The sequence below is a fragment of the Pleurodeles waltl genome, chromosome 1_2, assembly GCF_031143425.1.
Source record: "Pleurodeles waltl isolate 20211129_DDA chromosome 1_2, aPleWal1.hap1.20221129, whole genome shotgun sequence".
NCBI classification, from domain to species: Eukaryota; Metazoa; Chordata; class Amphibia; order Caudata; family Salamandridae; genus Pleurodeles; species Pleurodeles waltl.
Genome location: NC_090437.1, coordinates 705,267,092 through 705,291,372, shown reverse-complemented (window position 1 = coordinate 705,291,372; position 24,281 = coordinate 705,267,092). Strand labels below are relative to the sequence as shown.

Below are 24,281 nucleotides of genomic sequence, written 5' to 3'. Positions count from 1 at the left end.
TCTTTGTGCTGAATCCCATTGTGCTCCAATGATAGAAGGCAGGGGCCTAACTGGAAGCAGTGGCGTAGCGTGGGGGGTGCAGGGGGGGCCGGCCGCACCGGGCGCAACATCTTGGAAGAGACTAAATCCACGGGTTAGGGGGCGCAAATTACTTGCCTTGCCCCGGGTTAGGGGGCGCAAATTACTTGCCTAGCCCCGGGTGCTGACAACCCACGCTACGCCACTGGGTGGAAGGTTGGTATTATCCCTCTGCACTACAGGCTGACTCTCCTGCTGACACATATGAATGATAACCGGTATCCTTCCTCAAACAAATGGGTGCTAACATCTCTGATTTCCACGCTCTGGAATATAACTTGTTTGTTTCAAGAGTTCAACGCAGTTGGTTGATTGGATCCGGGTGCATGTCCATAATTACTGTTTATATATCCTGCCTGCTGTCAAAGGGCAAAAACATGTTGGTGCCCATGGGAATGATGGTAATATATTTATAGCGATGAACAGCAAACTTTCAGTTAAATATATGCAAGCATAGTTTTCTTTCTGCGTGAAACAAGGATGCCTGGTGTTCCCTTTTATTTTATTTTTTTGTTGCTAAGCGCACAATTTTAGTGTGACATTAGTTTGTGGAGCTTGATCTGAAATGCAGTTAAAGTGACAATCCAACAGCCAGTGGTGCTTAACGCACTCATTTGTAGCATTGCAGACATAACACGTGAAAAACGCAAACCATGCCGTTACCAAAGAACTAGGGCTGACAGCACGGACTATCACAACCATAAGTACTGCACCAATACTGAAAATGCCAGGGTGCCGTCTGTGCAGTTTACTTCCTGCTAAATAATGTGTTACAGATAAAGCAGGTTGTTTCAGAGTCACTGAGCACTAACACATGCATGCGCAATTAACACAATTAGCCAAACACATTTAGGGCCAGATGTAGCAAAGGTTTTTCCCCATTCTGTGTCTATGGGAAAAAGTGTTCGTACATATGGCTCTTAGTTTACTCACTAGGGCAAGGGTAGCATTCACACATGTGCCTTTAGTTCGTGCTTACGGGCTCCAGGGCTTCTTCAGCAGTCACTCAGCTAAGGAAAGTCAAGTTTAGCAAAGCTACAGCTTGCCTGAAGATGGAACTGGTAGCTAAGGATTATGGTCCAGAAGACCACTTTGCAAGCAAGATGAGATGTCCAGATAGCATTATCAACAGTTAATGAATGATACGGGAGCTGAGGGAAGACACATGGTGACCTGTGCAGAGATGGGAACAATGGAAATGTGGGACGACGTGGAAAAATCTGAATAGACTGCAGGGGTGGTTGCCAGACTGACAAATACGTTGTGCGACTGGGCAGAGACCAGGGGTGAGTGGAACTCCGCTGAATCTTGCAGAGTTTTTATGTAATTAATAATACTCTGCGACTTCCACCGACCCCTAGAGAGAAGGATCCTCCAGCCAGCAGTACCTTATTATTGCAGGTAAACTATTTACTTACATTTATATAGCAACCATAATATCAACTCTCAAATAACGTTTTAGCAGAGTTAATAAAGTAAATCTACATAATAAACAAAACAAACTAGAAATAAACTAAAGTACTTGGGAGGTAGAATAATATGGCTATAACCAAAAGCAAACATTGAAAACACAAATATTCAGAGGGCAGGAATTAATTGCATACTACATAGGGCGTAGCATGCAACTAAATCAACCTAGTGTGTGCCTCTGTGTCATTAAAGGTTTTACTGGAGCAAATGGGATTTATCTGGATTTAATTTACGTCTGAATGCAGAAGCTCATTGGATGTTGCGCTTCGGGGGTAGATAGTCTACCATTCCACTGATCACTGCATTAGCTCCTAGTGGATTACAGAACTGACTTTAAAGCACTTTGTTTGATTCATAGAGATTACTACAGCACTGAGCAATGTGTTCTGGCTGACAATGATTTAAAATATAGAACACTCGAAGAGTCTGTTACTCTGAGCATTCTCATTAGTACAATAATTCATCATGACTACAGTAGGTCTTTTTTTTATAGAAGAAAATTTGGAACAAATTGTGAATACATCAGAATTACTGATACGTCCTTTAGCACAAAACCCCTACTCCAATGATGTTACCTTTAGATCCTGATACTATAACATTCAAAATACTGCCATTACACTACTTTAACTTATTGATCTGCAGCATACATGGTTTCACCCTAGCTGTGCATTATCACCAAGATGCTGATATGGGTGAATGGTACTTATTACATTTATACCATATTACTGGAAATGTGAAAATAAGTGATTTCATTAAAAAGGAAAAAAAATTGCATGAACAACTAATCAGATCAAATAAAAGAATAGAGGAATAAAGATACAAAAAGAAAAATCAGTACTCAACTACCAGCGATACGCAGTATAGAGCAAAAGATTTAAATGCTAAAATGTGGCACAACCCATGGTTATCTTAGATGAAGAGCGGTTAGTGCCTTATGACATTAACCAGTGGTAAGAAAAAGGCAACACAAGTATGGTTTAGAGATGCTCAGAGGTAAGGCTTGCCCCTACGCTAGTAGTATGGACCTGGTCATCTGTCTGTAGTCATCTTCATTTTAATTTGAAGCATTTAGAAGCCAGGGGCACAGTTCTACAAAACTGGTGACATTCACAAAGGCTATGTTTGCCTCCACCCACTGCTTACATTTTTTGTTTTGTGCATGATTTACAGCAGAGTTTAATAAATGGTAGACAACTCTTATTTCGAAAAAAAACAGGTGAACCGACTGGCAGCATAAAGGTATTTAGACTGCATGATATTAACATTTGTAACTAGTATTCAAAATAAGACCAGTCTTGAAATGGGATTTTAAAGTTAACCGACTGTACCCTCCCTCCCCCCAATAGACCAACTCCTTAGATGTTTAATTTTGTTGTTTTAGTCCTAGGGAAGAGGAACATGCTTTTAAAAATGGCGGTGATCCGTACTTCATCATGATCATGCTTCTTTTGATGCAACCCCTTCCTTTTGAGAATTGAAAGAGAACTCTCCTAGAATAACAAGCTCCATTCAGAGGGTGAACTATAGAAAAGGTCCCACAGCCCTGTATCTGCACTGCCCACACACTTTAATGGAACCGGATGGCAGCTTAATGGAACCATGAGGAAGATCCAGTGCCGGTCATTGGTGCATACATGAGCTCCCAGAGGGTCTTGATAGTAATTATCTGAAGCAGAACGCTGCCAACCTTAAAGTTGTGTTTGTCCTCTCTGGGACCAAATACAGCTTTAAAGCGGATTCCGGGATGTTGGGTTAGGCAGGACAGTCAATTGATACAAATCAATTGTGCTTTAGGGCTACCACTTTAATCTGAGGTTCTATCTTGAAGGCTAATATGCTGCAGAGGAGCACAGAGTGCCCCAGCTTAGCTACCTATGATGGACATTTTTGCACTGCTTCTAGAAAAAATGTTCTAAAATGGTGGAGTTGTATGGCTAAGCTGTGACCATCTACACTGAATCTATGTTACAAGTGACAAGGGGTACAAGCCTATCAACAATGCATGTCAAGTACTGACAGGATCAAAACAAGGGAAAAGTGTCTGTGCTTGTACAACAGTTCCAAATGACCACTGAGTCATGGCTCCAAATGTGCAAATGATTTTTGTGTGCTTTGTTGCAGAATCCTGGTGGAACTTCAGCAGGCCTGGTGTATTGTTGAGAAGGCCATCTAAGCTACTTCTTCTGCACAAACCCAAGGATTAAAATAGGATTTGCAAAGATCAAGTGATAAAAATAGCCTTAGATACCCACTTAAAATGGAGGTTTGATGAAGACTTCAATTGAAAGATGATATAGCTATATTTAGAATTTGCCATTAGCTTCCTATAAATTAAGGGCCAGGCTCAATTTGACACTGAAAACGTGTTACTTGAATAAAGGCTACATACCTGAACACACTGGTTGTTACTGTCTGCTATTAATATTTTTCCATTTGTCGATGCCGCGACTCCTTGAAGGTTAGTAAACTCTCCTTTATTTCTTCCTTTGGTACCTATGAATGTATACAAATCCATAGACATGAGAAACAGAATTAAAAGAGGAATATACACATATTAAGATAAAAACAAATGCCAGAGAAGATTTAATCTGGGCTCCAATTTTGATTTGCCCATTGCATTGGTATGTTGCCGTGATCTTGTCCTCCCTGTCTCTGCGTGTTCATGGTCCCTTTGATATTTTGATCTTGATTGACTAACATGATGTCTCACCTTTGGTGTGAGTGCGCTATCTGACCCTGTGCACTGTTATCGTCAGGTTGACAGCTAATTCAGATGATAGAGGGGTCAAATCTTGCAACATTCCACAAAACTGTGAAGGTGTCATGCGGTGATCCCAAACAATGTGTCTTTCAGTGTTATCTAATCCTAAAGAGGGTTAGTCTTGCTTGCAAGACATTTTATTTCCATTCCCTTGTTTGCACGCTTCCTAGCTTTGTATCCAAGAGTTCCTTGTTCTGATGTATCATCTTTCTGAGTATAGAGTGTATGCAGATCTTGCGTGATTCTGTTCAATTGTGCATATCATTTAATCCTATTTCATTTTTCTATATCCCAGTTGCCTGTACCCCTTGTTCCTCCATATGGGTTTCTAATAAGTGTGCATGCTTATCCCAATTCAATTTGTTACCTTTTACCAAACTTGAGTGAGTTTGATCAGTGGATCTTGTCTTCCTGTAATGATGTGTGTGTAACTGTCTCTCTGTCCCAGACTGCATGGAGGAGCATCCATGCCAAAGTATAAATATCTGTCTTTCCCTTTCCCGTGCAATTGCCTGTTTGCCACAGTTTTCTTGTCTTCCTTCGGTCCAGTGTCACTGTAAACTCCGTTCTAGTGTCAGTGTTTTTGCTGTCCTGGTGCCATGATGTTCCCTTCACAATATTAACAACACTGATCACACCAACAATGACAACAGATGAATAAATATTCTATCAGCATATTTATGTGTGACTGCGTCTTAACTTAGTAAAATATATTACAAGTCAAATAATGTGAAAACACATACCGTATGAACCTGAAGAAACATCTGTAGAAAATGTGTTGAATATGCATTATGGATAACCCATATGTATCAGAGAATGTTCCAGGGTCTTTGTTCGAATTTTTCCAATATTTGTATTAGGTAATCAATACAAACATCAGCAATGAAACACCATGAAATAACAAGCCCATCCAAATTATGACTCATATTCCTTCAGTCATCATCATCATCATGAAATATTTAAAGAGACTGAACTTTTATAATTTGTATGACATCTAACCATTTTATGGAGACCATTTTAGAAAGTATAATTAAATGCAGCCATTAGTGAAGAAAATCTCATATTGATTACATACTGATTGCATGTCATCTATGAGTGCTGCTCCAACATGACCTATTGTGGCATTAGATCAGAGAAACAGTCCAAAGTGTCTAGCAACCAATTCCATATTAAATTAAAAGATGTATCCTTTCCTGGTTCCTCACTTGTTTCAGTTCTCTTTTGACCACTCCCCTATGTGCTAAATCTGCATGCTATGGTATCTTTAGAAATGTAAAAATCAATCCCTATGGGAATTATGTCTGGTAGACATCCTTTAGGAGAAAGAACAGCAGCAGCAATCCAGTGCACCCTACAAAAGCTCAAACTCATTGCAAATCTCCAGGATAATTTTGGGAGTTGTAAGATTCATACTGTTTTTACAGAAATACTTTCAAACTGTATCCTTACAGCAAATCATATTGGTGATTAGCTTGAAATCTGCAGTCATTTAGGGATATTGGGCCAGACACACAAAAATGCAAATTTGCATTTTTTAAATAGTGACTTCACAGAAATTGCTATTTAGGAATTGCAAAATGCTATGTACAGAGATACCGATTTCCTAATAACGATCCCTCCAAAGTAGGAACCGCTATTAGGAAATCAGTATTAAGAAATCTCATTGTATTTTAGTCAAACGCCCGGTGTTACATTTCCTAAATAGCGATTTCATATTAAGAAATCGCTATTTAGGAAATGCAAAACGTGGGATGGCAAAGGCAAAAGGCCCCCCTTGGTGCACCCTAAAAATAGGGGTACACCTGTAGAGCACACATATGCCTAAGGGGCATGTGCGTATGCAATTGCAATTTAAAAAAATGCACCTTGGGATGCTTTTTTTAAATTGCCCCTGGTTACCACCGACTTCAAGTCGGTTGTAATTACATCTCCCAAATGCCCAAGTCCATTTAGGAAATGATTTGTACATCAGAATAGGAATCGTAAATAGGAAATCCTTATTTGCGATTTACTATTTTGGGAGTTGCAAATTGTGATTTCTACGTGGTAGAAATCACAATTTGCGATTTCTTAAATGCCTTTGTACATAACAAATGGCTGTTTTGCAAAAGGGCTTGTGCACATATGGCCCACAGTTATTCACAGAATCAACATCTTTGAGGTCAGCTTGATGAGAATCCAGTTGACCAAAACTCTTCACTTTTTAAAGGCATTAAAATTCTTAATTTAGTAGGAGAGTCACAAAGACAGAACCCATTTTCAGTCATTTGTCTTGTATTTGAAACAAAATATGTCTCTCCTGTGCATCTCACTCACTCACTAACTACTTGCCATCTTATGCATAGATAAGTTAAACTTTTGGTATGTGCCCATGCGCCCTTGGTTTAACAATCTAAACTATTTGCAGTCTTTGGATACTGCCTAATGCTTATCTCATGGAGTCCATCCCGAAGTCCTTTAATTTAGTTACTTGTACTGGAAGGAAGTTCCATGAAGATACTGCTATTTCTGCAAATAACATTTTTATTTAATTTGTTAGCCTTACTTATCAAATCTTACAGCATTTTTCAGAAACCAGAGACTTCTGCTGTAATATGTTATCACCCTTACCTTGTATTATTGTTTGTTTTCTCCTCTTTTCCAAACTATGCATGCTTAAGTTTTATCTTGCTAAAGAAATGTGTTGTGTCCATAAAGAAAACCCTAAGGTTTCTAATTAAATGTTACAAAAATGTATCAACGTATATATTTAATATCTGGAAATCTGAACTTATTCCCAGTGTAATAGGTCTATGAGGGGACCCATGAGACCCCTTTGTATTATTGCAAGCATGTATATTATATGTGTTCTTGGATAACATTGCACAGGAAACACCAAAATAATTCAGGCACAGAAGTCATCCTATGTTCCTTGTATGTCAAATCACTGTACACTTCATTTCCTGAAAAGGAGAGTTTCGAAAGCTTGAAATAACTAGTCCTCCTAAACAGGATTGAGAAGGTCAATGGAAAGAGTATTATACGAATCTTGTTTGAACAATTAGATCACGACTACTTCAAATGGCAAAATAATTTCTATTTGCAGATATCTGGGACTTCATTAAGGCTGATGTGGTCCCACAGAATCTGAACAAATTCTAACACAATTGGAATGGAAAAACATTTTGAATTTTATAAGTGGTTCATTGATGATTTTCTTCTTTGCTTGATTGGGAGTCAAAAGGCATTGGCGAACAATTGAGTACATTCCCAATCTTGACATTGGATCCACTGCACCGACTGACAAGGTCAGACACTGTTTTCCATCTAGTCCATGTTCTGTATATACAGCTTAAACACAACTGTGGCCTTATGCATGTTTGGAAAACATTAGACCTATGAAAATGCTTTAAGGTGAGCAAAATACAGTTCCATGTTCTGGAGGTAATGCCAGACTTGCCCTCATTCAAAATTTAGACACTGTGATGCACAGATGGCTCACGAAAAACACTTGATTTTACATGGTGGTTGCAGAGGCTGATTTCAAGATATATGATGTAAAATTGGTTGAGCCACTATTTTGACTTGTTCTTGACAACTGTGTGAACTACACTAGATGGGGCATTTGAATACCCAACTAACCTCTCAAGCAAAGTGATCATTACAGATGTTTTAGATACACATGACTTGAAATACTTTTGGTTCAGGTTGTTAGAGAGATAATATCTATTTTAATAAGAGTAATTAGAAATGTAATTGTTTGTATTTCAATTGCAGAATTTAATACAAATGTTCCAAAAACAAGGTCCAAGCTAAAAGGCACTGAGCGATGATTGCTCACATTAACATCTGATTTTTGTGGCAACTGAGATTAGTAGGAAAGTCATTTATTACAGATAAAATAAAAACTAATTGACATGAAACCAAACATCACAAAGATGTACATTTTCCATGTTTTAAAAAACTTGTTTATTAATTTGGAATTCTCCTGCTAGCTCATAAAACATACATTAGTTTGTAATATGTTATGTGTGAAATGCAGACGTAACGAGAATTTAATTATTACTTCACAAAGTCCTAATTTTAGATGACCATAAAAATAAACTGTGTAAGTATATGTTTGATGTATGAATTACAATGTTTGTGTCAGTCGCATTAATTAGTAATAAAATTCGTACAGTAAAATATAATTATTAATGGAGAATCAAAATGGTTTAATCACTAAGGATTGGAGTACTTTTTTCTGGACTGAACTCTATAAGAAATGGCTTAATGTTCCATTTTTTCTAGTGTCTCGGCGAAGTGGAGATAGTTTAAATGTGCCAACTGAAAATGTGAGATTAAATATGAGTCTTTGTTATAACGGTGGTGAGACTCAGTAAATCAGATTCTGGTGGACAATGATCCACTTGGATAGCCCACATGTTCAAAATTGATTTACAGTTTGGTATGCTTTATTGTGATGTCCACACAACAGTAAGATTAAAATAAAAGAAGATTAGCTGTGTTTGTACTGACAGCCATGGCTTATGGTTCCCATTCATGGAACATTTTGAGGATATGTTTGATAACACATCTGCAAGTGTTTCACAAATCTTACACTATATATTTAGCTGTGTTCGAGTATCGTGATTGGGATAGTTATGGTTGCTTTATTTTTTAATTTGATCCTCTTTTACTAAACATCATATCTCCCTCACTAATAGTATGACCTGCTCCAAAAAGTAATTAGAAGGAATTAAAAGTAAATAAATGCTAACGAACTGGTAGTCTGTTCAACATTGCTTTATGTTGTGCGCCCCTAATGTTCTAGCCAGGAGTGCCCAACTCTTACGCAATTTGTTGGAAAACTTTATATTGTAATAGGTATTTCAACACGGTGGAAAAATGGGTTTGAGTCTGCAGTCATATTCCACTTTCCTATGAATTATGTATGCATGAACGATCATGCGTACACCCCTGTATGGGCTTAGATCAACAATAGACAGTAGAAAAAGGTTGTGAGGCAAACACACTCTATCCTTTTTCTGCCTTCTCTTGACAGACAGAAAGACCCTGTAAAGCCTCAAACTTACTTGCTAAATACCGTATATCACATGCACTTTTTAAAATTAATTTGTAAAGCACATAGCCCACCTACTGGTGCCAGTTTTTCCTTGCATTTTTCAATCTTTTTTTACTTTTATGATTCAGTGCCTAATAAAGCGTTGCTTGCAAGTGTATGCACGCTAATTGCTAAATATTATTCAACTGTGACAAATTATCTTTCTAAAAAATATGGATAAATAGATGATACATTCTCCTCAATATAGTCTTTTTGAAAATAACATTGTTATTTATTCGCTTGTCTACAATGAAAATCTTTGTAGGAAATAAAATGGTGATACATTTTTTAATGCACTGTTGACTGAGGCCCAATCCCCATTAGTGTTACCTGGGCCCAACCCCTGACTAAAAAACATGTGATGCCTTCAAGCAGATGCCACCATAGGACACTGTGCATGTGGTGGCTTATGTTTAGTATGGCCTTGGTGGAAGCATTTTAGATGAAGGTACTGGAACTACATTCACAATTACAAGATGGGGTTGTGTTATTTATTTATTTAACACTGATATAAAGTTGCACCATGATGAAGTGTTAATTGCATGCTTTACATGTAACTGAGAACTGAAATGCACAGAACCACAAGTTTTAGTTCCAACATCAGTGTCAGAAGCAGGGCGGTGTAAGAAGGGAAGACAGACAATTTACACAGAAGGATAAGTGCCCATCATAAAATAAAGAATATAAAGAAATGTATCATCAACTGTTCAGGATTTGTTTAGAATCTGTCAAAATAAGAAAGTTTTGAGAGGTGGTCTGACGTTTGATAGGCTGGAAGAAATTAATACTAGTGAGTGAAGTGCACAGTCACTTGAACTAGTGCTGGCACAGAGGAAAGCATCCTTTAGGTGTGTGCATTGGCAGTACATTCATTTGGGTATTGCCATTGATCCACACCACGCCAGCAGCCTAACCAATAACTGTTCAAATGTTGCCTCAGCTAATCTGCATATGCACATCTACTATGAGCTTTAGCCAATCATTACAATGTTCACTGAGCAAATCTAATTTGTTGCGATGCTAGATAGATATCTGGGAAAGCAAGCTGTATGTGACATGGCCTCACCACAGTCTTCTCTGAAGTTCTCTTTTCCAAAGGCCTCTTGTTCCTTGTTTCCCTGCTTCCTCCATACCAGCCTTCTCTAACATGTAGCTCGTGAGCTAATGGTAGCTCTTCAGCTACGTATAAGTAGCTCTACTATGTGTAGCCCTGCCAACTAAAGTAAGAGCATTTGCTTGATCAAATGAATGTGTGCCCCTAGATTTAAAAGGGTGTGTACAAGACGAAATTGTGTGTATTTTCAGAATTCATAAGCTGATCTTTGGAGAAAAATGACTGACTTGCCAGTATAAATTACTTGAATGATAAATCATGCAGTGTTGGGGTAACCTATTACAAACATTATTTCCTTGTTGCCAGGGACATCTCAGCTATGGCTCTTATGTATTACCCATGGTGCACGAAGGTGACCTGAGCTGGTAATTTTGCATACGGTGGCCACTAATACAATGTAATTAGTGTTGTAATGTTGATTACAACATTAATATTATTGGCAGGTCAGCATGATTTTCACTGAATATAAGTATCTCTTATTATAGAAAAAGTTAGAGATGCCTGCTCCACACAGACAGAAGGATACATAAACAGGCAGATCATCAGACAGACATGCTCCTATCTGGAGATGGCAAACTCATAGCTCTATTGCAGGGAGAAACTTTTCCAACACTGCCTTTACCAAACAATATCTTTACCACACGTGGTAGGTATTGGTAAGCTTTGTTTTTGCTGCACTATTTTTTAAAATTATCTAGCACATTATTAATAAAGGATTCATTATTTCAGGACCTTGAGTGTGAATTGTCTGTGCCATGCCGCCGTATCGATGGCCCAGAATGAGGGCTTCTTTTGGAGAAAAATATATATTTTTACTGAAAAAAACAAAAGTAACAGGGAGGTTATAGTTAGGTTCTGAAATTACTTGTACAAACCCATAGATATTCAGCAGTTATAGTTAGAGTTATTTCAAGTAACTTGCGCTCTAAGGTAACTAAAACTTGTGCCCTCGCCATGCACAGTTTTCTTATCAATAATTTTGTTGCAAATGTTGCAATGATAATATCAAACACACTTCCAATGCTGTGCCTGCACCAACAGCACTCTTATTGTTTTTGTCTGTTTTCTATGTTTATCACTATATGAAGACCCTTGATTACAATACAATCATGTACTCAGGCCCATGCAGCTGAAACACGTTCCTCGTGCAAGCACTTTTTACTTGTGTATGCAGAAGGATTTTTAGGCTGACGTGCTCCTGCAACTCTTACAATCAGTCATCTGTGTGACGTCATTTAGGGGTCGCAGCTGTGACCCCTGGCTTCAGAGGTAGCAAATTCAGTTCCAGAAACACAGTGCAGCTCGTCCATATGGATGTCATGTAGGGCTTCACTCCTGTCTGTTTTCTGTTAATTTGTATTACCCTAATAGTAAATAATAGTAAATTATTCACTATTAGGGTAATAAAAAGGGGGTACACTTAGCTGGGAAAATGCCCTTCCATGGCAGCTAAGGTAAATAAAAAATGTGTTTAAATGTATGTTGTGTACATGCTTGCGGTGAGTGAGCGTTTATGTGAAAGAGAGTGTGTAAGTGTGAATGTTTGTGTTTATCTGCATGTGTGTGTGAGTGAAAGTGGGGGTCCATGGGTGTGTGATGTCACTCCTGCTACCCCTGCCATTTTGTTAAATTGATGTCCATGTGTAAAGGTAACTGTGGTAAAGGCAGCGTGGAAAAGGCATGCATTGTAAAGTCATACAACCGTTTCGTACCCAATGTGGGACTGCTCTGCTGTCAGAGAGTGGTGAGAGGACAAGTAATGGATAGCTTAGTTGTATTCACTGAGCACAATATCAGTCAGTACAGCAAGTGACTTATCTGCCAAGGGTGAGGGGTCACTCAGCAGTTTTGGCAAACAAAGGATAGCTGTGCTGACTATGCCATGAGGGCATTAATTCTGCTATCTGTGATAGCTATGCCTCAGTTGATCATGTGATGGATATACTGTTAGTGGCAGATGGACATGTGGGCTAGTGCACCTTTCTCCTAACAGGTGATGGTGTATCCCCTGTGTTGTTGTTTTCAAAGCTGCTGGAACAGGGCAGACCTCTCCATTTCAGAAGCTGATAAAATTACCTGCAGGCCTCCTTGCTCTTTCTCTTTCTAATCAATGCACTTATCTGTAGAGCCCAGATTTGCAAAAGGAGCTGAATGAGCTAGAGGAATGGCAATGGCTCATTTCCCGAATGGTTTCAGACACAACTGATCAATAGGTGGTTAAGATATTGGCCATGACGCAATAAACTCACAGGGTGGGAGGGCTTAGGTTGCCAGAGAGCTAGCCCTGAGCCTAACAGGCGAGTATGACTACTCCATACAGTCAACAGTTGTGAAGGTCTGACAAGGTCATGAAGGAATTGAAAAAATATAGGGCCTGATTACGACCTTGGCGGATGGCACACTCCGTCACAAACGTGAAGTTGTAATGCGGCGGGTGGGATATCCGTCACGTTTGTGAGGGAGTATCCCATCCGCCAAGGTCGTAATCAGGCCCATAGTCTCCTGCAGTGCAAGAGATTAGTAACCTATCCACTGTCAGAGAATACTGGCATAGTGAGGGTCAAGAGAGCTGCAGAGAGCTTGATGCAGGACGAGAAGCAAATGTAAGGAGAAAAAAACGCATAACTTTGTAATATTACATTTCAGTGCACCTTTTAATTCTACAGCTTTGACACATTCTATTCACAGATTAACCCTAAATGAATGTAGACAGCCTTAATAACTGAGTGTGAAAGGTGGCAGAGAGAGGCATGGAAAGAGGGCAAATATGATAGAAGAAAGGAGGCAGCAGCTAACAGTGAGCGTGGTGAGTGCATAAGTGACAGATGGATGCTTATGTCAGAGACTGAGCTGTTTTTGCACAGTGCATATTGTGACTCACTGAGGTTTTCTTCTGGACGCTGCCAACTCTAGTACTGACTGGTGAAAGGAGTGAATCGCATCTATGACTAATTGGCCACACACCTTTGATTATGCTTTATGAAACATTTATAATACAGATGTTATGACTGTATGTCGTTCTATATGAAGCCTGCTCCTACCGACAACCATACCACTTTCATCCCATACTGAGTAGCCCATTTCCTTTTAGGCTTCATCCAAAATACTTAAAGTCTAAACAAGTCTTTGTTGTTAAGTATCGAAATTTGCAGTGCATGGCTCTTTAAGGTGACAAACAAACATACAACCCAGAAGTTTTTTGCTCACCTGAACTAATCCTGCAATAAAACGTCGTACAACATTCTTAAATGTGAGCATATCCCTGCTAAAATCGCTGCTCTGGAAAAGGTAAATGTTTGAAGAGGAGAAATGCAGAGGAGCCTCGCTGTCTGTAGTGATCAAATACATCACTATATATCAACTATACTTATTGTGAATTTTGGGAGAAGCAACCTGCGAATTGAGACCTAGGTGGCTCCCCCTTTCCCATGGGTAATACCCCTTATAGAGCCAGGTTGTTAGCTAAGTAATAGTCACATCTAAGGGTAGCAGACAATCCAAGAGGAACTTTGGGGGATGATGTTGGGCCCGACAACCACCCTGCTGACTCAGCAACAATGGAGCTGGATGGGAGAAGCCACAAATGCTATAGGGGGCATAGCGACAGCCTCAGGGTGTGACGGCTTGACTTAACAAGACAGCAGAAAGCCGGTGCCCAACCAATTGAGGACTGAAGCTTTGTCTGGAAGTTCTGAGGAGGCCCCTGCACGCAATGCAGACACCATAGGCTTTTGCCCCAAACAACTGAAAAGGCTATTGAGATGAGGGTTTATCTGATCCCTCTTCACCCTCGATCCCCCTTCACCCTTCATGACACAAAAAAATGCTCTTGAAGTTTAGTACAGTCTTCCTGACAACTAGGAGCAACAAAACTAATAACACCAGAAAACACAGTTGATAAACAGTCCTACGTCTAAGGCCATGTCACAGTGCTGCTGAGGGTATAATCTCATTACATAAACCTCTTGTTTACCATGTGGCACTTATGGGTAGAAAGATTAAAATGTCAAAACATAGTTCTCCACACCGATAGACAGTTCTCTCTGCCACTGGTCTTTTGCCAGTCTTCGGTGAGTCCGGATATGTGCACTGAATAGGGGAGAAATATTTTAATTTATGCACAAACCCAAAAAGCTGGAACTTTCCACACCATTTACACAAATGCGGAAAATTTACAAAGCGCGCTGTACGCTATTCTGGCAAGCATTGAGAAGCGACATGAAGTTTTTCAAATTGAAGACTGACACAATGGTCATAAGATCTCAATCTCCCTAGGACAGAATGGCACAGTGTCAGGTAGAGATACTAACAATGGATCATCTTTGACTACAATGAGGCCATTAGTACAAGGACTTAAAAAAACAAGTTAATGTTCTAATGAAACAAATACGCTTCCTAGAATATAGTGGAAAAGATTTGGAAGAATAATGTGTTAATTTAAGAGACGCAGACTAGGATTTAGTAAGAGCGTACCTGAGATCGGTGTCTAGGATTGCAAAATTCAAGTTAATCCAATATCAAATCCTACAACACACCTTCTTAACATGCAGTTGGGTACCAAAAATGTTGCCAACAGTAAGTGACACATGCCTGAGATGTTATTTATTTTTAATATGCTTATTTAATGTATATGCTAGGGTCATTCACATAGCGCATTACTGATCTAAAATACCCTGGCTCAAAGAACAGCTAAACAGGCAACACAATAGCAACACAATTTCAGCGTATATGCTGAAACTCATGACCCAAACTAAAAAGAACAAATCTGTATGCAAGTTCACTGACTTAGCTTTGATATTGTCCAAAATGCAAATAGCCATGATATGGAAGTCTAATATTGCAATGCCAGTAGTACAGTGGAAAAGGGACCTCTCCAAATAGAGGGGTAGCAGAAACCTCGTTATGACTACACAACAACAGGTGAGAAGAGAATCCAGCCAGATAACCAAATGGGATATGATAGATACTCCTTAAATTAACAAAGAAGATGATAATGGACCATCCTGAATAATCAGAATGAGACGAAAAATGGGCCAGGATTGAGCAACTAAATGAAGTCATTGCCTGATCCAAACATTGACTATATTATTTTCTAGACATATCTGGCAGACTTATTTTTACTTGCATATCAAAAATTGACAGTACAAAAATGTTTAATTTACTATTTAATTAAATGTATTGTATTAAATTAAACTATTTTTTATGATTTATTATAAAAATCCCACTTAAAGTAAAATACTTACATTTACTGATTATGTATTACAAATTACTGAAACGTTGTGTATAAAAGGAATGTAAAATAATCTAATTATTTTTTTTTAAAGGTATTTTTATTTCTAAATTTAAAAATGATTATTCAAATATTTTATCATAAAATGTTTTTATTTATATGCATAATTTGTCAACCTTAAGTTACAATTATGCATTAATTTTAAAAGTAAAAATACATTAATTTATTTAAACATTATTTCTGGTGGAGTTCCATTTTAAGTCCCTGCCACCATTATTTTCTATAGAAGGGTGTTGTAGTCCCAGTGGTTGTCCATCTATAGTGCTGGGGTTACTCCAGGTCTGAGCTGGAGTATATTTATTTCTGTTTTAGTTCCTTTTTGGCTATGGTAACTTCACACTTCTGAAGCTGACTCCACCCCCTCTTTCTGGGCATGGAGACTTGTAAGTCTGCACTTTGTTCTTAATTTATATTCAGAAATGGCAAATAGCCAAAAGTAGTGTATTTACTACAAAGCATAAGTGTACATGTACATATGCTGGGTTACTCATCTCTAGATTTCCCTTTGTGAGTAGGCCCCTTATCACTTAGCAGAATCACTCTCGTCAGACTTTCTTGTTCAATATTTATGGATAGCCACAGAAAAGTGGCAACAAGTACATTTTGTAGATTACTTCTTGTCATCTTGGTGTATAGTTTCCTACACCAGATCTCTGTCAGCCGTCTCTCCATCTCTATCTTGGTGCTTGGAATTCTTGGGTCTATACTAAGGGGGTCATTCCAATATTGGCGGGCGGCGGGCGCCGCCCGCCAAGCGGAAACCGCCAATTGGCCGCTCCGCGGTCAAAAGACCGCGGAGGCCATTCTGGCTTTCCCACTGGGCCGGCGGGCGCCCGCCGGCCCAGCAGGAAAGGCCCTGCAACCCAGAAGCCGGCTCCGAATGGAGCCGGCGGTGTTGCAGGGGTGCGACGGGTGCAGTTGCACCCGTCGCGATTTTCACTGTCTGCTAAGCAGACAGTGAAAATCATGCTGGGGCCCTGTTAGGGGGCCCCTGCACTGCCCATGCCAGTGGCATGGGCAGTGCAGGGGCCCCACGACACCCGTTCCCGCCATCCTGTTCCTGGCGGTAAAAACCGCCAGAAACAGGGTGGCGGGAAGAGGGTCGGAATCTCCATGTAAAATGTAAATGTAAATTTTGCACTTGTATAGCGCACTACTCACCCGTTAGGGTCTCAAGGCGCTGTACTCATACCGCTATGGAACCCCTCCTGGCTTTTCCCTGTGAGGTGCCCACTCCTGGGCACCCCCAGGGTGAAGCCAGGCATCCAAGCGCTGTTGTGGAGATTAAGCAAGCTATTGCCCAGAGTTGCAGAGTGGGACCCATTAATTAGATTAGGCACCGAGGCGAGAATTATCTGGTCCAAGGGAATTGAGCCCAAGACCTGCCGAAGCGGGACTTGAACCCTGGTCTTGAGCCAGATCTCTGCTTCCGGGTCTGCCGCTCTAACCATTGTGCCACACTTCTCCACTTGCAGCGCCGCCATGGAGATTCAGCCCAGACAGGGGAAATCTGGCGGGAAACCGCCGGATCCCCTTTTCTGACCGCGGCTTTACCGCCGCGGTCAGAATGGGCAGGGAAGCACCGCCAGCCTGTTGGCGGTGCTTCCGTGGTCATCCACCCTGGCGGTCGATGACCGCCAGGGTTGGAATGACCCCCTAAATGTGTAAACTTCCAGTGAGCACTATCTCTGTGTGCCTAGTCTCCAATGGGAGCCATTTTGAGTTTGTAGGAGTCCTGATGTAAATTAGTAAGGCTCCCTCCTGGCCACCACAAAGAGCCCCCATCCAATTAAGACCATTAAGAGGTGGGAAATCAGCAAGGTTTCTGATCCTGGAACCTCATATGGTTCCACTGTTGGAAATTCTTGAGCTCGCCAACCGTAGTGTGCTGGACACAGAGGCGGATGTCCTGTATCTTTATGACAGGGTCATCATCACTGATTGTTCCTGCACAGGCCACCATACGAGGCATGAGGTGGAAGGGCAGGAAAAGAGAGAAATGCACCTGATGTACAGAGAGAAAACGTCCCATGTGTCAAAGGCATTTGTGTTGTTCTCTCTCAGCAATAAATCCCCATGTTGAGACAGAAACAAGAATGCAATGTGAGGCTCAACTACATGCATTAGAATGATACAAAAAAGAGTAGGGATGATTTATGAAATGAAAAATACGATATCAAATAATACATCATGGTAGGAGGAGATGTACGTAATGAGAGAAAACATGACTCATCAAAAGTTTAATCTGGGAAAAAGATAGACATTGTTATGCAATGCTCAGGGATTCTAAGGAACACATATTCAAATCCTGGGCTTCCTAGTTGATATTATTAGTGAAATTGTCAATACTCTGCAGCCGTGGTGTGAGTGAAAGTATAATGAAGAAAATGTCAAGGCTTCAGCCATGATCTTACTGAATAGAGAGATCCAGGGTTCAGCGAGAATAGTTGCAGATTGGAGCAGTAAAAGAGTTTGTAGGGACAGGTACGTTTATTGTAGACTGAGGTGGTATTCCACAGCTCAGGGGGACAGTGGTTGAAAGATTAAGTGACCTGTGCATGCCATGTAATGACTTTCTCAGTTGAGGATGCTAATGTGGCAAGTTACGACTTGTGGGAGAGTTTAGATAGAACAAGGTTATGTGTGACAGAGACATTCTGTTAGAATCAGTAGGCGCTGTGGTGGATCATGTTTAATATAGCCTGCTGGATGTTCAGGAGTTCACATCACTTAGGGCCAACTTTTTACACCGGTGGCTGTCCCACTGTATGCCGAATCATTCCCTATGTAGTCAGGGTCAAGATTTGTTAGTAGCATGTAGGTGTGAGTCAAATCATGGGACAGTAGAGCTTTTTCAGTTGCCTCTCATACATTGTGAATTTCTCTTCCACCACGGCTTAGGGCATTACCCACTTTCTCCAGCTTTGAGGCAGCCTTGGAAAACGTGACTTTTCTCCATCATTATTAAGACTGCCACTAGGAGATCTCCACCAATTTAAAGAGCACCTTGTAAATGTCATTATTTATGTATGCATTCATCCATTACTTACTCAGTATGCATTCATCCATTACTTACTAATTCATAACAACACAACGTGGATCAGCAGAGGTGGAACCGGATCATTAATCAAAAGTCAAGCAATTCCTTTTTCAGTGGCACATGGGTTTTGGATTTTCAACCCTTAATTCTAGGAGAATGATGAATGACATGGACTTGGCATACAGATACAACAATGTAATCAATAAAAGACTAACCCCTTACCTACTCTAAAGATCAAATCATCTTCAATAGGGTTCTCTTTCCTTTTGCTGGTGCTGTACATGCTGGCCGGCCTCTTCACAGCTTTCTGCTTCACATGTCCGCTCCCAGGTGACTTCACCCGCCTTTTAACCCCCTCTGTGGTGGGCGACACGTCTGTGGACTTCACTAACTTAAGCCTAAATGGGCTTCCCCTTATATGTTGATCATAGAGTCTGACTGAGAGAGTGAAGTCTCCTTCATTTGGAATTGTGTACAAATATTCGTAAGTGCCATTTTTGTTGTCCAGTATTTCGCCATCGGCTACACTACCATCGGGTGTACTTAGTTCAGCTGTGATATAGGCACTGCCAGATTTACAGAGCTCTCCATCCTTGTCCTTAGTCGTTATTGTGAGTGACATCGGCTGGCCAATCACAGTCTGTTTCAGGCCTTCACCTGTGGCCACTGTTTCAAAGGCCACTGCGTTGGTAGTCAAAATTGTCCCCAGATTGTGAATAGACTTCTTGACCCCTTCTGTTTCCACAATGAAGTCGAGCTGATCATTCTCATGTGGCTGCAGCGGCAACTCCTGACTAGCCAGGTCATTCAACTTCTCACTCATCTGTTTTTTTACCAATAAGACCTCAGTCTCTGTTCCGTGGTTGAGTGACTGGGAGGTGAAGCTGCTACAGCTTTTGATGTTCTCCCGTCCCTCCAGCAAGGTGTCCAGCTGAGTCTGAAGGACCTGAAGAGAGGGCGAAATAATGGTTATCAACATGAAATGTATTACATACTACTTTCAACAACTCTACACTCGGGCATAGCAACTGTGGATGCACAAGTTCAAAGAAAGATTGCTGCATTGTTGGGCCTTAAGTTTTGTAAGAAACAACGTCATTATGAACAGCAAAATAAGGGCATGTTTAGAGGATAATATTCACAATAACACAGCAGTGCTAGTGTAGCTTCCCCTAGTTAATTTAGCCTTTTAACTTTCCCCAAAGTGGCACAACTTTCCACCTCGTTATAATCCCCATGTACTGTAACACCCTTGGTTATGTTATGTGGGGATGTCTGTATTAAAGCTCTTCTATCCAATCTGTTACTATTCAATAGATGAATCTCCACTTTGTCATTAATTCATAGCAATGTATCAGGCCTCAAAGTCAAACTTCATAACCTCTTCAGGGCTTTTCCCAACACCATTCTCTGGCTATTCCGTTTGGTGGCAACACTAGTTTCTGTCTGCTTCCATGGTCCACTGTGAGTGAGGAAATGAAGGGGTTGAAGGTTAGCAGTCTAGATCACCAGGGAGCCTGTTTAATACCATAATTACAAAGATACATAGATTGTAATGGCAGATCTGAGCTACCGGCCCACCCACCCTGGCCATGGTCCTCTTTGGCCTCCACCTTTCAGCTAGCTCACTTACTACTATGGTTCATCTGAGTTTATTAAGTCCTGCTCTTGCTTGTTAACACTGAAAAAACTAAAATACCACTTTAGACAGTAGAAAAACACTTGTTCGAGTCACAAAATAGTGCAATGTTGTGATCTAAGGTTCTTTAAAGAGGTGCATGGCTAAACGGTTTTCGTTCACCCGCTGCCTTGCTCTCACACATCCCAGTGACTTCCTTTAAACCCCCTGCGCCCCGATGCATTGTTCCTCTTACCCCACCTCCTCCTTTGCCTTGTGATTTTCAAATCAAACTGCAAGGTTTTCGAAACAATGAAAAAAGCTAAATCTACAATCATTCCAAACAATTTTTGACAAATATTTTCATTTTTTTTTATTTTGCTGTGGTTTTGTTTTTGGGATGGTAATGGCCTTGAAAGTGACACAGCTTCACTCTTTGACCGAATGATGAGAAGTTTTCAGTATGGCAGGCACTATCATGTTTAGCACAAAATGTCATTCAACTTGACAGCTTGCCCTAGAGGAATAAAACATTAAGAAAAAAAACATACCTGCGCTGCCAGACGCCGCCTCGGTGCTTCTCTGCTCCTCTCCCTACCCAATCCAGGTGCATCTTTCATGCTGTTACACAGCATAAGAGAAGAGCCGGAATTGGCGTGAGTGGGCTGAAATGCTGCTCAGGGAGGGAGTGGGAGCTGGCGCTTGGTCTCACCCAGCAGTAAAATACAGCTCGGGTAGAGAGTTCTAAGTGTACATGTCAGTTTCGCTGGCCATGGACGGACGGACAAACTGGCACTTAGAGCGCACCACCACTACTCCTCCTCTCTGGTGACTTGGGGTTTGCAGGCCCCGCCCCACCCTCCGTAAGCGGAAAAATAAAATGCTAATAAAGTACTTTTATTATTTTTCTGCCTTTTAGCAGTGGGGTGGCCCTACTCTGCCAAAGCAGAGGGGCCACCCCTATATTTTTTTTACAGTTCAGTCAGTCATGCTTGAGCAGACTTTGCACAGAATTGGTTTCCTTACTTTGTGTTTCAAGCCGTAGTTCACCTCCAGTTCCATTAGCAGAACACTCTTTCGCACATTTAATGTCTTCTGGAGCTCATCAAAAGTTGAGTGAATTTCATCTACAATGCTGGCCTTCTGATTGACTAATTGATGGATGATTTCAGACATCAACCGAAGTGCAGTATCAATGTCAGGAAGCCTGTAGACAAAGAAATCAAGCAATGTGTTAATATCAGTAGATACACATATCAACAATATGTCATCAAGATGGCATGGCTCCTGAAACAAATAATATTAATCTTGTAGTCCACTACTCATTGATTGTACTTAGCAGAGCTAAGAATTCGGAAAAACTAGATAGCACCTCTCTTTTTCACTTTTTTTCTGTGGTACCTTTATATACAGAAATGGGTGGTCAGGCACAGACTGTTATACTGAAGATCAGTCTGGGCCTCATACTCAAGCATTTTCAGGGTGGTCTGCAAGATGGGTTGGCTGCTTTCAGAACTTGATGGGCTGCCATGACAAAGCCAGCCCCCATATCACGATTTTAGTCTTGGCCTCCTGCAGTGTGATGCTGGAATAAACATTAGTCAATGGGATGATTTTAATTTCCAGTCCGGCCTTTCAGATATAAGGCTTTCTATCACCTACCTAGACTAGACACATGCTGGCTTAGTCATGTGAATTTTACTGGAAATAAGTAGCTTCAGGGTTAAAAAAGGGATATGAACAGCGGGCACCTTGTGCCTTCCCTCAAAAGACACACTCCTTCAGCTTGAACCTTCCACGAGTAGCATAAGAGGGCATGAACAAGTGTGAGTTGCCACCAATGTTTGTACTGGCATTCACACTATTGGGCCCAGGCTCCGCCATCATTACGGTTTCACCATCCCCACAGCTTGCTTCAGTAAATGAGGTGACAGCAACTGTCTTCAGCTTGCCTCCTTCCCTAATGCCTTCTTCTCCGGGGTGTCAGTTTCATACAAAATCGGGAACTAGTAACTCCTCACACTTTAGAGCACCATCTGCCCACCACCTTCAAAAGCACCCTTCTGTGAGTTTTCATCTAGCTGTAAAAGGCTTGTTCTGTGTCTTTCAAGCAGTGCTAATCTGTTCTCCCTTAATCACTACTACTGTCATCCCAAAATTATCTATGCTTACTCTACCGTAGTATCCTGCCTCAAAACCTTGATCCCATAAGCTCTGCAATGCCCCATTCCCGATGCTCAGTGACAAGAGACCCTATAAGGAGCTCAAAGTGAGTAACTAATTCAGTAGTGTGAAATGCCAGAGTCCTCAGGTCCAACGGGTAGAGGAGAAACAAAACTTGTGTCGACAGAGGGTTGCGTAAAACAAAGTGGGCTGGAAAAAGATTCCTTTCTAAGAAAGAAGGGTGCTGGAGGCCTCATATTTACAGAGAGATATGAGGGAGGAACGTATTCTGGGGAGTACTGCTACTGACTCCAGCGGAAACAGGTGGCTTGGTGGGTTCAAAAGAACACGAATCCGGAAGCAGCTCAGCGCTCATCAATTCAATTTCAGTCCAGATTTTAATTATGACAGGATTATGTGCGAGTGGCTCTTGGAAGATGAAGGAAGCTCTACAGAGTCATAAACATACCTTACAAAGGATGGCAAAACACGTTTACTGCAGTTCATTGCCATTTTATTAACATGGTATTTTTTGCTACTGCTGCAGTGCTCCAGTTTGGATACTACTCCTTAGGAGGACCAAGGACTCTCTTTCAAGGATTACAGGGCTGTTGAAAGTGTGTAATGTACATTTTTAGCATGCAGGAATCGAGGGCCCTATCAATGAAGTGTTTTGTGCTCAATGCACATGCAGCTGAAAAGCACATGCTACTCCATAGTCGACCAGTGCAACAAATTAATGCCTGGGGGAGTGTGGGAGAGACACGGTTGTTGTAGCTTCCCACCTTCACCAGGATTCGCGATCCTGCATTTTAACAGTCACTCAATTTTCTATCTTTCAGTTATTAACCTGTATTTTAGCTCTTTTTTTTTTTTGCTTCAAATATTTGCCCACCGTCTTTTGGGGATTCACTTCAATTAGTATCATCTGACATTTATTGTTGTCACAGAACACCCAAACCATAGCATTTGCAACTCCTCAAAGGGTTATGGGGTAAAGGAAAATACAAGCATTACCTATGCACGTCAGGGTGTGTATTAAAGCATAACATTATTCTACCATTACAGGAGAAATATTATTTAGTACCATTATAATCCTCAGAGGGCTCAAGCAAATCATTATTTTCTCCAGTGAAAAGAAAACATGGTGTTTCAACTATTACACTTTATGGTATGGGTTATGCATAAAAAGCCGCTTTCTACAAAGAACGGATATCACATAGGCACCCCTTCCACAACAATAATAATCTGGCGACCTGAAGGCTAAATATGCAAACATATGCCAGGCGCCTCACATGTCACGTACTGCTGCGCATAACCCAGGTACCGACAGATTATGCCAGGACTACCTCATACGGCCAGGCACAGCGATCATACCCAAAGAATGGAGAATGAAGCCTTTTTCCTTCCCCTCTGCCTTAAGCTCTGAAGAAGATGCACAAGATGACATGAGACAAGAATAGCCGGAGGACAAATCCCAATTAACTTTATCTGCCGAGGCTTCCTAGTAGACCCCAAGAGGATGCTGTGGGGACTAGTGAGGGACAAGGTGTAAAGGAACCCATGTCTCATAGCAGCAATGATGTCATCCCTTCTTAATAGCTCATCAGGTGAAGAAATGTACTGAATCTCAAACGAAGATACATTTTTCATTGATGCAACAA

At 40.8% G+C, this 24,281-nt stretch overlaps 1 protein-coding gene across 3 annotated transcripts in view; it reads right to left on the bottom strand.

The window, feature by feature from the left end:
• Positions 1 to 24,281, bottom strand: part of TRIM2 (tripartite motif containing 2) — a 299,587-nt gene that overhangs the window by 62,822 nt on the left and 212,484 nt on the right. For all 3 annotated transcript variants that reach the window (XM_069242786.1, XM_069242794.1, XM_069242776.1), the window contains exons 5-7: positions 21,481 to 21,661; positions 19,059 to 19,782; positions 3,938 to 4,041 (exon numbers count right to left, since the gene is read on the bottom strand). In XM_069242786.1, the coding sequence (XP_069098887.1) occupies positions 3,938 to 4,041; positions 19,059 to 19,782; positions 21,481 to 21,661 (1,009 nt within the window). The remainder of the gene's footprint in view (positions 1 to 3,937; positions 4,042 to 19,058; positions 19,783 to 21,480; positions 21,662 to 24,281) is intronic.